Source organism: Sipha flava, unplaced genomic scaffold (genome assembly GCF_003268045.1).
Source record: "Sipha flava isolate LNK unplaced genomic scaffold, YSA_version1 127_pilon_pilon, whole genome shotgun sequence".
NCBI classification, from domain to species: Eukaryota; Metazoa; Arthropoda; class Insecta; order Hemiptera; family Aphididae; genus Sipha; species Sipha flava.
Window position 1 is genome coordinate 1,149,181 of NW_020271753.1, and position 15,321 is coordinate 1,164,501.

The window sequence follows — 15,321 nt, forward strand, 5'->3', positions numbered from 1 at the left end:
TATAAATATTATATATTTCTTAAAAAATAACTAAATATTACATAAAATTCCACTATTTTACACATTGCTGCTAACATATATATATATATATATATATATTTCAATATGCACTGTAATTATTTTAACTTTTCATCATTTGTTTCTGTAATAACTCTTATAGAAATATCAAATAACTAATATATAATAACCTTTTACAATTCAAATAATTAATTACAATCCAGTTGATTTTTAGAATATAAAAATTGTTGTATGTCCAAAAAAACATACAATTATTCTATAGTGATTAATGTGTCAAATAAAGTGTAAACTTTTACAACTGTTAACTTGGTTGATTACATGATTTAATAAAATTCGATCACAGTTTCCTACCTTTCCGATGAAATACTATAATAATTCGTTCTAAGCAATATGGTAAAAAATAATAAAAACAATTGTTATTTGCTTGAAAAGTTGTGTGTATTTTTAGTTAATTATTACACTGCGCTAACTAGGAATGAACTAAAGAAATTTTTCTTTTATTAATATAATGTATACGGAGGCGCTCTACCATTGATATTACTTATAAGTTCCTATATCTAGTATCTAATTTAATAATTCGATCAAAGTAAATAAAAACAAAATTATGTCTATGTGACAAGTCAAGCTTAACTTTTAAGCCCTACTTCAACATACATAAATATGATTGCTCATCTCATTTTTTGGTACCAATATCGATAAAAAATAAAGTGATTTTGTTAATAATAATAATAAAAAACAAGACAAACGCATTAAGAATGATAAATTGTAAGTATATAATGTACAATAGTTTATATTCCCAGGCACTCAAGCAGTTGGTCTTGTTTTCACCTAAATATTTAGTAAGGTTTAAACAAAATAATATGTTATCTTAATGTGTAGGTAATATACGATATAGGCCGGATACTTTTTGTTGGATTCGAAAAAAAAAAAAAATGTTTATCTTGATGTGTTTCCTATACGCCGCCATATAACAGTCTGGGTCGCCTGAAGAGATAAAATGAGACGAGAATATATTATAATAAATCAGTATAATGCGTACTGTTTTTGTTAGCTCAAAGTATTATGTCTCGAATAACGTTATTTGGTTTTTAAACTAACTAATAAGTTTTCCTCTTGTAATAATATTTATAGTAATTGCAAAATGTCGTGGTTTCGATAGTTTCTTGTGTTTAGTGCATGTGAAAAGGTATCAAATGTTTAGACTTCAGGGAAGAAAATCTAAATTTATGTAAATAATACAATGCAAACTTTGATTTCTTATAAGACATGAATACAGAAAAACGTGGTAAATATACTTTCATCGAATATAAATTACAGAAAAAATAACAATAGCAAGTATATTTTGTTCGCTATGTATTACCTAACCAACAGTTCAAACGGGAATAAAAAAATAACAACGGTAAGTATGTGAAACATCACATATTTATATCACTTAAATACCCACCTAGTATTCATAAACGTATAATAATTTTTAACTGGCTATTCAATTAACATCAATATTAGGATGAACCGAAAAAAACAATGTTATGAATGAGAAATAAATTAAAATATTGAAAAATAAATTGGGAACCAAATTTTGAAAATGGTTAAATTAATTTTTAAAAAATATAAAACAAACAAAATATGTACTGTAGATAAATTAAATTTAAAATACATTCCAAGTTTCACAAAAAATATAAAAAATATATTGAAATTCTATACAATAATTACAATAATTTTCAGTGTGTATGTAGTCAAAAACATTTTTATTAAAATTAATTTAATGTGATAAATGGTTTGAATATATATATAAACTACTAAATATTTTTTTTTATATATGTAGAAAAAACAATTTAGTGGAATGATACAAAATTAAAATAACATTATTCTAGTGATGAAAAATAAAACTTAGCGAAATCAAAAATCAATTAATTTAATGAAGATTTTAATGATCACTAAAGATGCTAATGCTATGTCTAAATTGTCTAGACGTTTTTACATTATTTTAATATTGGCTTAAAAGAAATATTTGATATGTATTTGTCATGACTTTAATGGTATATTTCTATAGTAGTCTTAATTCTTTAAAAATATAAACTTATCTGTTCAAGTTACCAAAACTAATTTTCCGTGTAATAACATTATTTAACTTAAAATAAATTCTATACGTGTGAACAAAGCCAGATCAAGAAGTTTTGGCTTTTTGAGATTTATTTGTCATACGTGTCCATAATGCTTAAAAGACTCATTTAAAAATAAAATGTTTTAATCGATTTCATAAATTCGAATAAAAATAAAAATCTTGCAGTATTGGACTATTTAAAATAATAAAAAATAATATTATTTTATACAGTTTTAAATTACGTAAAATTAAACGTCATAATTGTAAATGCTTGTATATTTAGTTTAATCAAGATACCATATAATTAATAATATGTATACAAAACGTAATTCAGCTCGATTGAGATTTTATTTTCACTTGTAGGTTCTACATCCCAGAACGTATAATTTCATTACAAAAAAATAATAAAGGTTTAACATTAAAATAAAATACCTTATTATAAAATATGCTATGAAGAAAAAACAAAAACAATTTCTATAAATTTAATATTACCTCGACAAAACGCAAAATATTTGAACGAAATATTTTACCTATTTCCACTTTTTTTTCTAATACTAGTTATTATTATAAATATAATTAAGTATTTGTAGATTTTAAAAATATAGTACATTCTTTTTTAATATTTTTATCAAAATTTGATTATTATACATATGTAATATACAAACTGAACGATATTTCAAAATAATTACTTAGGGTATTTAATTGAGTAACGAAGTATTTGGGGTCACAAAGAAATACAATTAAAAATAATATATTTTTCCTGAGCACTATACGAAATCTGTGCATGTCAATGATTCTTTTAGTTTATGATCTATAAGTTATTAGAAATATAATATCAACAGTCATATAGTAATATATATATATATAGAATAGTTTATTAATTTACGATACGAACAATTTGAATATTTCACTCTCGGAAAGAGTGAAGATTTTACCATAATTTATTTTCAACAATATGAGTTTAGGTATACTAAGGATTGATGGTATTCTATATTATTAAAATCTATTAAAAATAAATAAGAATGTAATCTATTGTAATATATAGTGATTGTATAGAGAAAAAAAATCGATCAGCAATTGATTTTTGTGATTGTTACTTTTCAAAAAGTAATTTAGTTAAATATTGTATGTAGAATAATGATTGTGAACATTGGGCGCCTATATGGAATTCACCACTCAACCCTCACTCTTCTCTCCTATGTGTACCGAACGACTATTCGATATTTATTCTGTTTCTTTATTACCTACCACCAGGAAGATTTTACCAAAACTGAATTTTTTCCTACTGATCGGTAGCGAGCTCTATCGTCCCCCAGTCAGTTGTGTGACAAGTTCCATTCGGTGTGTACCCGTCTTCATTTTTTCAGGTACTTGAATCAACTCAACGTCCTTAAATTCGATTTATTTTTTTTAACCACTATTACATTAAATAACTTCGTTTTTTTTTTATTGATTGGGTATTTTTGTTTTCTCAGTTCTTCACTTTGAGGCGATTTTGAAGATAACATTTACATCACTGGACAGTAAATAGGGATATTACGCAATGTAAGTACTAACTTGTTTGTTTATGTATTTATTTTTATTTTTTTTTTTTTATGAAAAATGATCTATTGAGTATAAAATAAATATTATTTGGAACTCTATAATGATCATTAGATTAATATAAAATTAGCGAATAAGCAAAACTCTAATTTAATAATTTCAATTAACCACTACGATAATAATATCTTCTGTATATTTGTAATATGCTGATTCATTCGCTTCTCTTTGTTACACTACTCGTATTTTCTACTTAGTACTTTTTATTCATCTATAATGTCCCAAATTCGACTTAATATATAATTAATTTAGATTAAGATCTATAAATCAATATATATTATTATTATCTATGTATATCATGTTTCTATATCAATAATATATGTAATAATAATGAATTTTTACTTTTTTTTTTTTAAATCTAAAATATTAATATAGTTTTGAAACTGCTCTATTATCATTATTTTTTAATTTACTGAGATACGAAACGAATATATTTGTTATGATATTTTATTATTTGAAGATATTATAAGTAAAGAAAACAATTATTTTTTGTTATATCCTGATAATGAATATAGTATAATGTGTCATTATAATATTACATATATGTTAGATTCAGTGTCATTGCTGCAGTTACGAAGGGGCAGGTATAATTTTCAATTATCGTGAATGTATACAATGACGTTTCACGTTTATTTATTTTTTGCTTTTGATAATTAATGTTAATAATTGAATGTTTTTTTTTATTTTTTATTTTTTTTTTTTTTGAGACTTTTATACTAAACTCTGTGGTATTTCTAGCTCAGAAATATATTTCTTCAAAGTATGTTTGATTTATATAATAAATATATCAACGGAAAACTTTTTTTTCTTACACTTTCTTTAGAACGAATTAAAATATGAATGTCACTATTTATTATTAAGTTTGATTAACGTAATTACAATTAATTGGTTTTTGTTAATAACATTTTTACTCGTTTTCTTTTTCTTATAATTCAAATAATTGTTTTATATATATTTTTGAAATTAGATAGATTAATCCGAATTAAGACAACAAAAGTAATCCTTTTCGGCTTAAATATATTAATACCAAACTAAGATTTAAGCATTCAATTTCCAAAACCATAAATTAATATTTAATTTTTATTTCAATAGAAAAAATTTCTAGATCCACTGGATCCAAATACAATTTAACAAATTATTAAAATACTATAATTTTACCATTTTAAAATTACAACTTTCTACACTTGCATATAATGGAAATCCGTTTTAGAAAGACAAAAAAATATTAATGATATTATATTTTGTCAGTGATTCGACCGATTATTTAAAGCAGCGGTTTCCAAACTGTGCTACGTGGTGCCCTAAGGGCATCATGACCACTTTATAAGGACACCGTGGTCTATGGTTCATAATAAATAGTTTAAAATGTATAAAATTGTTTTTTCTTATGGTTTTCATAAAAACTTTATGGCAAATAATGTAATATTTTCTATTGTAAATCTGGATATTCTCATTATAATCTTATTATTATTTTAAATAATAATTATAATCATAATAACAATAATTTTTGTTTATTTATTTCTTAATTTTAAAAATGCATATAATTATAATTTTATAAAATTGGTTATCAATATTTTTTTTTTGTTCTGTTTTTAATGTTATTCACAGCAGAGCACCATGGTTAAATTGGGTTCAAAAAAAGGCATCTTGAAAAAAAAAGTTTGGGAATCGCTGGTTTAAAGGGACGGGTCTAGGCTAGCATGTTATAGACCTGTTAAACAAATATTTTGTTTTCTATTTTCTTTGGTTAATTCAAATTGTAGGGGTGTAATCGAAAAACGAAAACGTACGCTTTATATCAAATTAAACGACCAAAAAAATGCGTAAAGGTCTATCACAAGTGATTTGATTGCTCCGTCAAAGCACACAGAATTGCGTCAAGCATGAATAGCGATAGCAGGACAACAATGCTTGGTGCAACTATGCAATTAGTGCGAAATGAAATTCGCTTCATGTCCAAAAACCGATATCAGAAACATTGCGATGGCCTTGTCGACTGTGATCCGCGTCCCACAAGATCGATCCACCGAAACCAAAAAACACGTTCGCGCATGGGCGCCGGAACAACGGGAGTAATAGGTAACTGCCCCCACGGAAATTTTCCTAGATTATACGCTCCCGTGACTAAAATACATACGCCATCTTCTATATTGATTTTTATGTTGAATATAAAAACAAAACTCAAATATATTTAATATACTGTCCATTTTTAAATATTAAAAAATTATTAACATCTAGTAAACTGATAGTTTTATTTAAAAATAACAAAAATCCTGGGTGCGTGCCTGACCGCAATAATCAAAATAGAATAGTTTTCAGAATAGGAAATCCATTATCGCGATTGTACAATAGATTTGTAATCTAATTTATTTCAAGAATCATTTGGTTACCGACAACCGATGTGATCGGATACAGTCGTTATAATATATTTACTTTACCTTCCTCTGTATTTGTAGTTGTGCTCAGCCCTAACGGTTCAAAAATTGTTCCGGTGCCACTGCGTTTGCGTGAATCCGAAACGCTTAAGGTGCGATTCCTGAGCACGTCTGTAATCGCGCGACCGTTGTTTTCAGCCGTGCGGGCAAGAACGAATTACGACGGTGTGCCCACTGTAGTCCTACTGAGATAATTATTTCAGGTGGTCTTTATTAATTTTTTTAGCATTTGATATACGTAATATAAATTGTTTTTAAAAAAGTCGATTAGTATACATTTAAAATGTTGGTGTCACGTCGCAAAAAACAATTACTAGCAGTACTATGTTTACAAGACATTGACTAAGAACAAACGCTTGTACACCATTCTTTTTTCAATTGTATTATTAGCAATTGTTGACACAAATTATAAATTTATTTTTGTCTTTGTACAATTCATGTTCTGCATTAAATAAAGATGGATGGATTTTTGCTCACAGGTTCAACAAGTTTTACATCATCATCTGGTGAAACACAAATTTGTGAACTCTCGGCGGACATTTTAACTATTAATTTAAACAACGATGATATTGTAATTCGTAGGGTGCGACTGTAACTCAACTGCTCCCGGAGCGGTCATCGCCGAACGGCTGTAAACGCCTGTAGTTAAACCGATTCCAGCTTAATCTAAAACTTCGTTGAACCATTTCATAAATGTTTTCGATTAATATACTAATAAACCCTTCAATTTCCTCGGTTTAAAAAATTGTATGGGTTTGGTTTTATTTCTTTGACAGGTGATGGTGTATAAAAGCTTGTTTTTCGTTAATCTCTCGTAAACATAGTAATTGTTTTTTGCTACGTTAAATGTATACTAATCGATTTTATTAAAAACAATTTATATTATGTTCGTTAAATGTTAAGAAAATTAATAAAGTCCACCAGACAGAACTATCTCAGTAGGACTACACACAAGTGGGCACAACACTGTCGCGTTGCACTCGTCGGTTATAGGAATTTATTCTGGCCCGCGCGGCTAAAAACAACGGTCAAACAAAAGCAGACGCTCGCACAGGAATCGCACCTTGAAATGACTGTGCTTTGACTGCTTGTTCGAACTGATAACGATTCGATCCGTTCGATCTGTGTTGTTACGCTGTGCACGAGTGCAGGGTGCAACGGTTCGCTCTCGATGCGGTTCGATCGTTGTCGTGCGCGTGTTCTCCTCGATGTGCTCCTCACTGCGAAACGATTAGCATCATGTATGTGTGATTGTTACAGCGGACATGGCGGGTAAGTACGGAAAAGGAGGCGGCGGCGGTGGTGGCGCAGGCAGAGGAAGCGACGGCGGACGGATGGAGAAGTTTTCGCTACCCGGGCCGCGCGCACCGCTCTATCCGCTGTGCACGCCAGCACAAATCAGACACGCGGAACTGAGCGAGCTGCGCATGGACGACAGGGTGTGGGCGGCATACGAACGGGGCTGGTTCGACCTGATGACCTCATACATGAGCTCGCAGCTGATGCAGGGCGAGATGCCGGCCATGTACTGCAACGCGCCGCTGTCCATGTACCCAGCCGGCCAGGTGGCCGACAATCACGGCTGCGTCCCGCGCCCGCCGACCACCGCGGGCCCGCTCTGCGCGACCGAGCCCTGCCAGGGCGAGTGCCACGGCACCCGCGGCCAATGCTGCTGCAAGTGTGAGCAGGCAAAACGGGCCGCCGCCGGTCAGCCGCTCGCGCCGCAGTCACCCGGAGGACATCCACACCCCACAGCCCTGGTCCCCCACCCATTGCCGCGCCGCGCGGCTCCCGTCCCTCCCGTGAGCTCTCGCCCCGCGGCTTCGGCTCCCCGTGAAGGAGGCACGCGCCAGATGAACGAGATCATCATCACGGCTACTGGCTGCTCGCCCGACGCCGTCCAGGGCAGGTCGAAGGCCGTGCAGTCCATTGTCAAGATAAGGATCGTGTCGCCAGAATCGACCGCGATCGCTTTTACGAAATCAGCTGCGGAACCCAAGCAAGAGAAACCGATCCCCACGTCGGAATGCGATACCGAATCATCCATCGGATCTTATTCCGAATGCGATTCCGGGTAAACGCATTTAAACAGCGACCGTATTTCCAGCTCTAAATACGTCGTTCTGAAAATAAAAAAAAAACAAATAATAATAAAACTATACATTTATTTATCAGTATTCAACGCGATGCGTCTTACGTATATAAATCAATGGTCCCTAGTAGAGTCGATTAAATTTTATCAACATGATTATTTTCACAGGAATGGGCCGATGGGCCATTAACAACTATCAGCCAGACAAAATATAATAATATACAATTTTTACATTAGCAATTTTGTTTTTATATCTGTTATAAAGTACCACAAAAATTTGTCAATTTTTATTGACGTCGATAACTGTATTATCATTTATATCCAATGTACACTCGCAAAGTTGCAACGACTTTAAGGTATTCAAGGTTATCAGATTATGACCTTGTAAATTTGAATTCACTTCAAATTTCTTAAATACTTAAATATTTTTATCCATTTTAAACACTTGGTAGTATTTTATAACACTTAATATTTAAATTTAAAAATTAAAAAATGTTAAAATAAAATTTGGACTACTTGTTTGTATAAATCAGTACCAATCGAAGCGCCAATTTTTTAAAATATTTTTAGAAATTGAATCGATGAATAATAATAAATTTTCGAATTTTTCCATTAAAAATAACGGCGTTAAAAAAATGCAAATCAATTTAATGTATTTATAATAACGAATTAATGAATACAAAACAAATAATATATTAAAACTTTTTATGTAACAAACAGTTTAATATAAAACGCTTAGATATGCAATGTGCCAATAATTTAATTAATCCCAATAGAATTTAATATATAAAGTTATGACAATCAAAACCAAACATAGAAGTAATTTTGAAAACAACTAATTGTGTTGTGAAAATTGTTCGTCTTTTCTATCAAGGACCATTGGTTTTATATCAAGAACCGTGAATTATATTATTATTTAATAAATCTTGGTGTTTTTTTATTGTAACTTAATCAAATTATTTTAATGTTATTATTTATATTCCTATATTATTCGCACCATGAGAATATTTTGAATTCATAAACATTTTTTTTAATATTTTATGTATGCGTATTATAAACATATTATATTATACAATTATATGTGACAATACATAATTTAATAATTACATTACCAAGAATTGTTTTCATTTTGCATGTATTTTAAATGATTTATAAGTATAAATAGTTGAATTTCAAATTATTATTTAAAAAAAATAGGTAAATAAGGCAATAATATTAAGACATTATAATTTTGTTGAAACTATACATCACTATAAAAACTTTAATGATTATATCATTGAAATGTCATATTTAATTTAATAATAAATTATGTGAATTTTTATTCCATTGAATAATAGTATACAGAAAAATCTATATTAAAAATGAAAACGTTTGTTATATATTGTAAAATGTTATTGATTTATTAAAACCACATTAGATACTTTCAGAATAATTTTTGATTTTACCAAGAAATTTTTTTATAAATTATCCCACCTTCTCAAACAATGAACATAATATGTCGGGTAAAAGATTTTCTATTGATTTTAGATATTTATATTAAAATATTCAAGAGATTTGTAAAACGTAATCAGTTCAAATATGATATCATAATTTATAACTAAATACATGCTATGTTGCCGACTGATAACATTATACAATTTTTGTAAATGATATTTTTCATTTTTATGCTATTTAAATTTAAATATATTAATTATATATATTTAATTTCTTTATAATTTTTCAGAACTATTATTTGTACATGATTTAAAAAAAGGGTAATTCTCTTCCATATTTTCCTAGCTGCATTAAAAAAACTATTCAACTATACAAATTAATAATAGAGAAATTTCATCGAATCAATTAATAAATTAACTTCGCAAATAAAATAAAATTAAATATGTACTGTATAATAGTATATAATTAGGTAACAGAAAAATGGTATGGGAAAATATGCTGAACTATTTGATTTTTGTTTAACAATAAAGGAACAATAAGTGAAATCTTATAATTTATCAATGTAATTTTTCATATGATTTTATTTTAATCGAGTATCAAATCCAAAATATATTTACTGTCTCCAATAATTATGGACAATGTAATTTATAATCTCTGAATTCATAGGTATATTTTGTATTATAGTATACATGTGTTAATTATTTTAAGTAATTCAAAAATCAGTACAATAACTATAGAATGAAATAATTTATTTATATGATTGCCTTTATAAATTAACTTTATCCGAGAAATGTATTTATATTTTCAATGCTATTAACCAAATATTTAATTAAGAACTTTCAAATTTGTTTAGAAAATAATTTAATGTTTTGTGTTGTATACAGTAATTTTTTTTTATAGTTCTGAACTAAATATATGAAGAAACTCGACTGCTGGAGTTACAAGTTTTAAATTATATTTATATTCAAAAAAAAAATAACAGAAAATTCGAATTTTATGTATTTATTAATATTATTGATTTAAAATGTCTTAAATTCATTCCTACTCTTAAACACATATTAAAATTAATCTTTGCAATGCATCATAATTTATTTCCTGAGCTCATTATTTAATTATAATAATTTGTCTAACGTATGTTAATATATTATAATAAAATTATAATTAATATATTTTACTCGGATCGTTTTACAATCAAGCGTTTTTACAGATACTATTTTAATATTTTCAATGTAAAATTATACTTTACAATACAAACAGAACCGACATTGGTCAAATTTTCTGAAATGAATTAGTAGTTACCAAAACAGTGGTCGTAAAGTAATTTTTTTGTTTTTAATGTTATTAAATTACATAGATAAACACATATTTAATATTACTATGTGATACTGGTACATGGATATCAAGTACAAAAGAACAAAAAGGTAATATATTTTAATTATATTATTATGTTAACTCATCAGACAATAACTTATGTTAAGTGCCACTGGTTGATCTTAAATTAATGTCTAAAAGCTATATATTTATTTTTATTTTAAAATTGCTATTTGTGTAAATAAAACTGTTAATATTTATTAGTATTTCTACCCTTAAAAATAATGTATAATATTGATATGTTTAAAATTAAGGGTAGGTACTTAATATTTATACATTTTTATTTTTTTATTTTTCATTATTTAGTATATAATGTTTGAATAAATATTTTTTTTTAATAAGTTAATTTGTCTAAATAAATTGTATTTTCTTGATATCTCATAATTTTACAAAAAATATAACATTCTTACTTTATTTACAATTTTTTTTTTTCATTTCTAAGTTATTTATTATTGATCTTATTTTAATATTTATTTAAATTTTATATTTTATAATTTATTAATTTATAATTGATTTTAAAAATAATATAACCAATATATACAACATTGTGGCGAACTCGTGCATCCTTGCCATCATATATTGAAACTATATCATAGTTTCTGGGAAGAACACTTTGCTGGAAGGACTCTTAGAGACCAAATCACAAAATATGTAGAATTATTGATTCAGATCGACAAATAATTTGTACATAGTTATTCCAGTTTGACAAATAAATATTACAAGTTGAAATAAATCAAATTAAAGGGAGTCAACGGAAGAACTAAAGACTATCAACTGACTTGAATCAAATAATTTGCTATGTATACACATTAAAACACACATTTTTAGATCTTTTATTAAATTTGCCAATTTACGACTAAATTTTTTCAATAATAATTAAGCAATCGAAACTATATTATAAATTTAATGATTTTGTGAAACTAATAAAATTAAAATTATATTATTATTGTTTGTAATAAATTAGATTTAGATGAAATAATTTAACATTTTTTGGTTTACGAAAAATTTTAATCTATACACTTTATATATATCAGGTATGGCCAAACTTTTTTGGCCACGATCTACTAAAAATATACTTCACCTTTGAAGATCGACTTTCTTGAAAATTTTTTTTATAAACCAGTATAACAGATAAAAACTATACAGATAAAATTAATCGACAATTTGTTCATAATTACTACGATTAATTTTCGTGCACGTGACCTAAAAATAATATCTAACATGATCGACTCCGAAATTATCCGCGATCGACCGTTTGGCCGTCTCTAATATATATAATATTATGTGTGTGAATAGTTTCAAAGTATGTGGAAATAATTTTTATTAATTAGCATTTCATTCGTATATTATAATAAATTAAATCTTATATATTTGTTATATTAAATATATATATTTATTATTTAAATAGATTCTATTTTAGTGTTTTACCTAATATTATATTTTATCCGTTTTGTTTCGATCGTTTTTGTTACATTAACTCAATGTTTTCAGTTTTAATTATACCTATTTATTGTATTTTTTAGCAAGTATTCAATTTTTACTAATTATATAATATATATTAAATGTTTTGCTCATTAGAAACACAATGTTTTTTACGATAATAATATGTTCAACTATGACAAGAAGAACTTGTAATTTTGAAGTAGTTTCACTATTTTGATTATACTATATTGACAAATATCTTATTTTTATAATATAATATTATTTTTGTCTTAGAAGGTCATTTAATTTATCACTGCAATTTGAGTTAACTTATTCTTTATGAGCATTTAAATAATGACTTCCGTAGTACATTAATGCAGTTATCACTTTTTTTTATTTTTTTTTATTTATTAAAATTGAAATATTTATAATATTAACTCATAATAATAAACGTTTTATAAATTATTACTAATTTAACGATATATAAATTACTATAATTTATATTCATATAAATCGTCATAAGTTTGTTGAGTTACAGATATGGTAGAGTTTGATAATTAAAACATAGTCCACCAAGAGAAACCTGGATCAATTAATATTAGATAATATATATAAATATATATATATATATATATATATCCATTATTTAATTTAAAAAATAGAATTATCATAATATGATAGATATTAGTATATCAAATACCTAACTAACTATTGAGTAAAATAATGACGTGTTATGATTTAAAATTATTTGTTTTTGATTACGTTTAAATAACATTATTACTATAAATATTAGAATGTATCATTAATATTCAGAGGTAATATATATAATTACTCGTACATACAAATACAGAGGAACAAGGATTTTATTTTATTAAATTAATTTGAATTCTTATAAGATTAAACAACTAAAATATTCGTTTCAAACATTCTAGTTTAATGATACAATAATATCCTATAATATCTATATACTATAGTTTAGCATGCAAAAAATGTATATTCTCATTAAATCTAAACTACTTTTCACAAAATATAGTATAAACATTCTAATTTTTGAATGGTGTTTTTATTTTTTTTAAGTATTATTATTCATAAATTAAATTAAAATTGTACAACCTTCATAATACATGTGATTTTACCTAAAGCCTTACATATTTTACACCCATAGGTAAATATCACTTACCTACTTTAAATTTTTTGTGATATTTTATAGTATTTGTATTTATTAATAATGAATAAAAATAATTTTAAAATAACTTTTAGTATTTTCACTTATATTGCATTAGATAATTTTATTTTGGAGCCTGCTGTAATTATGAAATATGTATAATTGTAAATTTTAACCTCATAATCTCTTATATAGCTTTTAAAGTTGAACTATTTTAATGATTCATCAATGACAAAAAAAAATATTTTAATAATATATATATAATATTTAAGTAAACCGTTATGGTTTAAACTAGAAGTCTCGGTTTGATATGTGTTTTGTTATAGAAGTGTACACGTAGTTCGTTTCTTTAAATAATAAAATGTCTTAATATCTATTAATTCTATCTAATTCAATTGCATGTATTTTTTAGAAGTTCGTATACAAGTTTATAAAATATGTATCAACCCATGTACTAAAATTATACATGTATTTAGAGTCTAAAAGTTTTTATAAAATTTATTTTTATGAATTTATAGAAATATTATAATATTATAATTATGATATTATTGTCGTGTAATTTTGATATAGATATGCTATAAAATGTTCATGTGTTTTTTATTGTGTTATTGTGTCTTTTGTTATCGTACGAAAATTTACATTTACAGATATAGGTGAACTTATGCGGTATGACGGACAAAATCTTAAGTTAATACTCTAAGTTTTAATTGACAACTCGTCAACCTTGAAGTAACTTTAACGAGGACTAAATTATAAATATTAAATCGCGTACATAACCACCACATTATCGTAAATGCAACATTTTTCAACTGATCGAATTTTAATAACGTCCAAAAGGAACTGTTTGGTGCCAAAAAATGTCAGCATGTTAGTATATTTAGTATCAAAATCATTAATTATTGTTATAGAACATTCAATGTTAATTTCAATTTAATCGTTTATTATATTGTGATTTTGTTTAATTTTTAATTAAATTAATTTAAGTAAAATCATTTCATTTCAGTTTGTTATATATTATATAGTTGAAAAAATTGTATTTGTTATTATTTAATTATTTATATTTAATGAAAAGTTAAATATGAAAATATTTATAGTTTATATTTGTATAAATGTATTTACTAGTTGTGATAAAAAAAATGTTTTGATCATACTTTTCGAAATAGCTGTTTTGTTTTGCATATAGATGGTTCTCAGTGGTATTGAAACTAAACAACTCAGGTAGAGTAATCTAACCCACAACTGGATTTAGAGCCTAATAATATTTGTATTACATGAACAGAATTATAAAGGTAAATAAAACATGTGGATTAATCTACCAATTAGTGTTTACCAACGATTTGAATATCAACAGTGGTTGTTTATAATTCACCAAAACTAATAACTTGTTAACCCAAACACTGGTGACTGGACCAACTCATCCCCCCCCCCCCCCCAATTGAAATATTATTAAATATAGCATATACTACCGGAAAATAGGGTTTGGTGCCACTAATTTTTTTTTAAATTTATTTAGATTTTTCTATCATGATGAAATTAAAGTTAGTGAACATCGAAATATTAATTATTTTAAGTACAAAATAATTCTCATTATTACTATAAAAATTTTAAATATAATATATTTAAAATTATATATTTACAATGCTAAAATTTCATTTTTATTTTTTTTTTATTTTTATACAAATAC

The 15,321-nt window shown here is 26.3% G+C and overlaps 1 protein-coding gene across 5 annotated transcripts in view; it reads left to right on the plus strand.

The window, feature by feature from the left end:
- LOC112694310 overlaps positions 1 to 14,513 on the plus strand; it is a 40,836-nt gene extending 26,323 nt beyond the window's left edge. Inside the window, exons 2-5 of one of the 5 annotated variants that reach the window (XM_025569740.1) lie at positions 3,374 to 3,486; positions 3,595 to 3,664; positions 5,482 to 5,797; positions 7,414 to 8,866. In XM_025569740.1, coding sequence (XP_025425525.1) covers positions 5,602 to 5,797; positions 7,414 to 8,231 — 1,014 coding nt within the window. In that variant the 5' untranslated portion in view covers positions 3,374 to 3,486; positions 3,595 to 3,664; positions 5,482 to 5,601 and the 3' untranslated portion in view covers positions 8,232 to 8,866. Of the gene's footprint in view, positions 1 to 3,373; positions 3,487 to 3,594; positions 3,665 to 5,481; positions 5,798 to 7,413; positions 8,867 to 14,284 lie in introns of those variants that run through there. The other 4 variants (XM_025569741.1, XM_025569742.1, XR_003149560.1 and 1 more) reach the window with 4 other exon arrangements.
- The last annotated feature ends 808 nt before the right edge of the window (positions 14,514 to 15,321 follow it).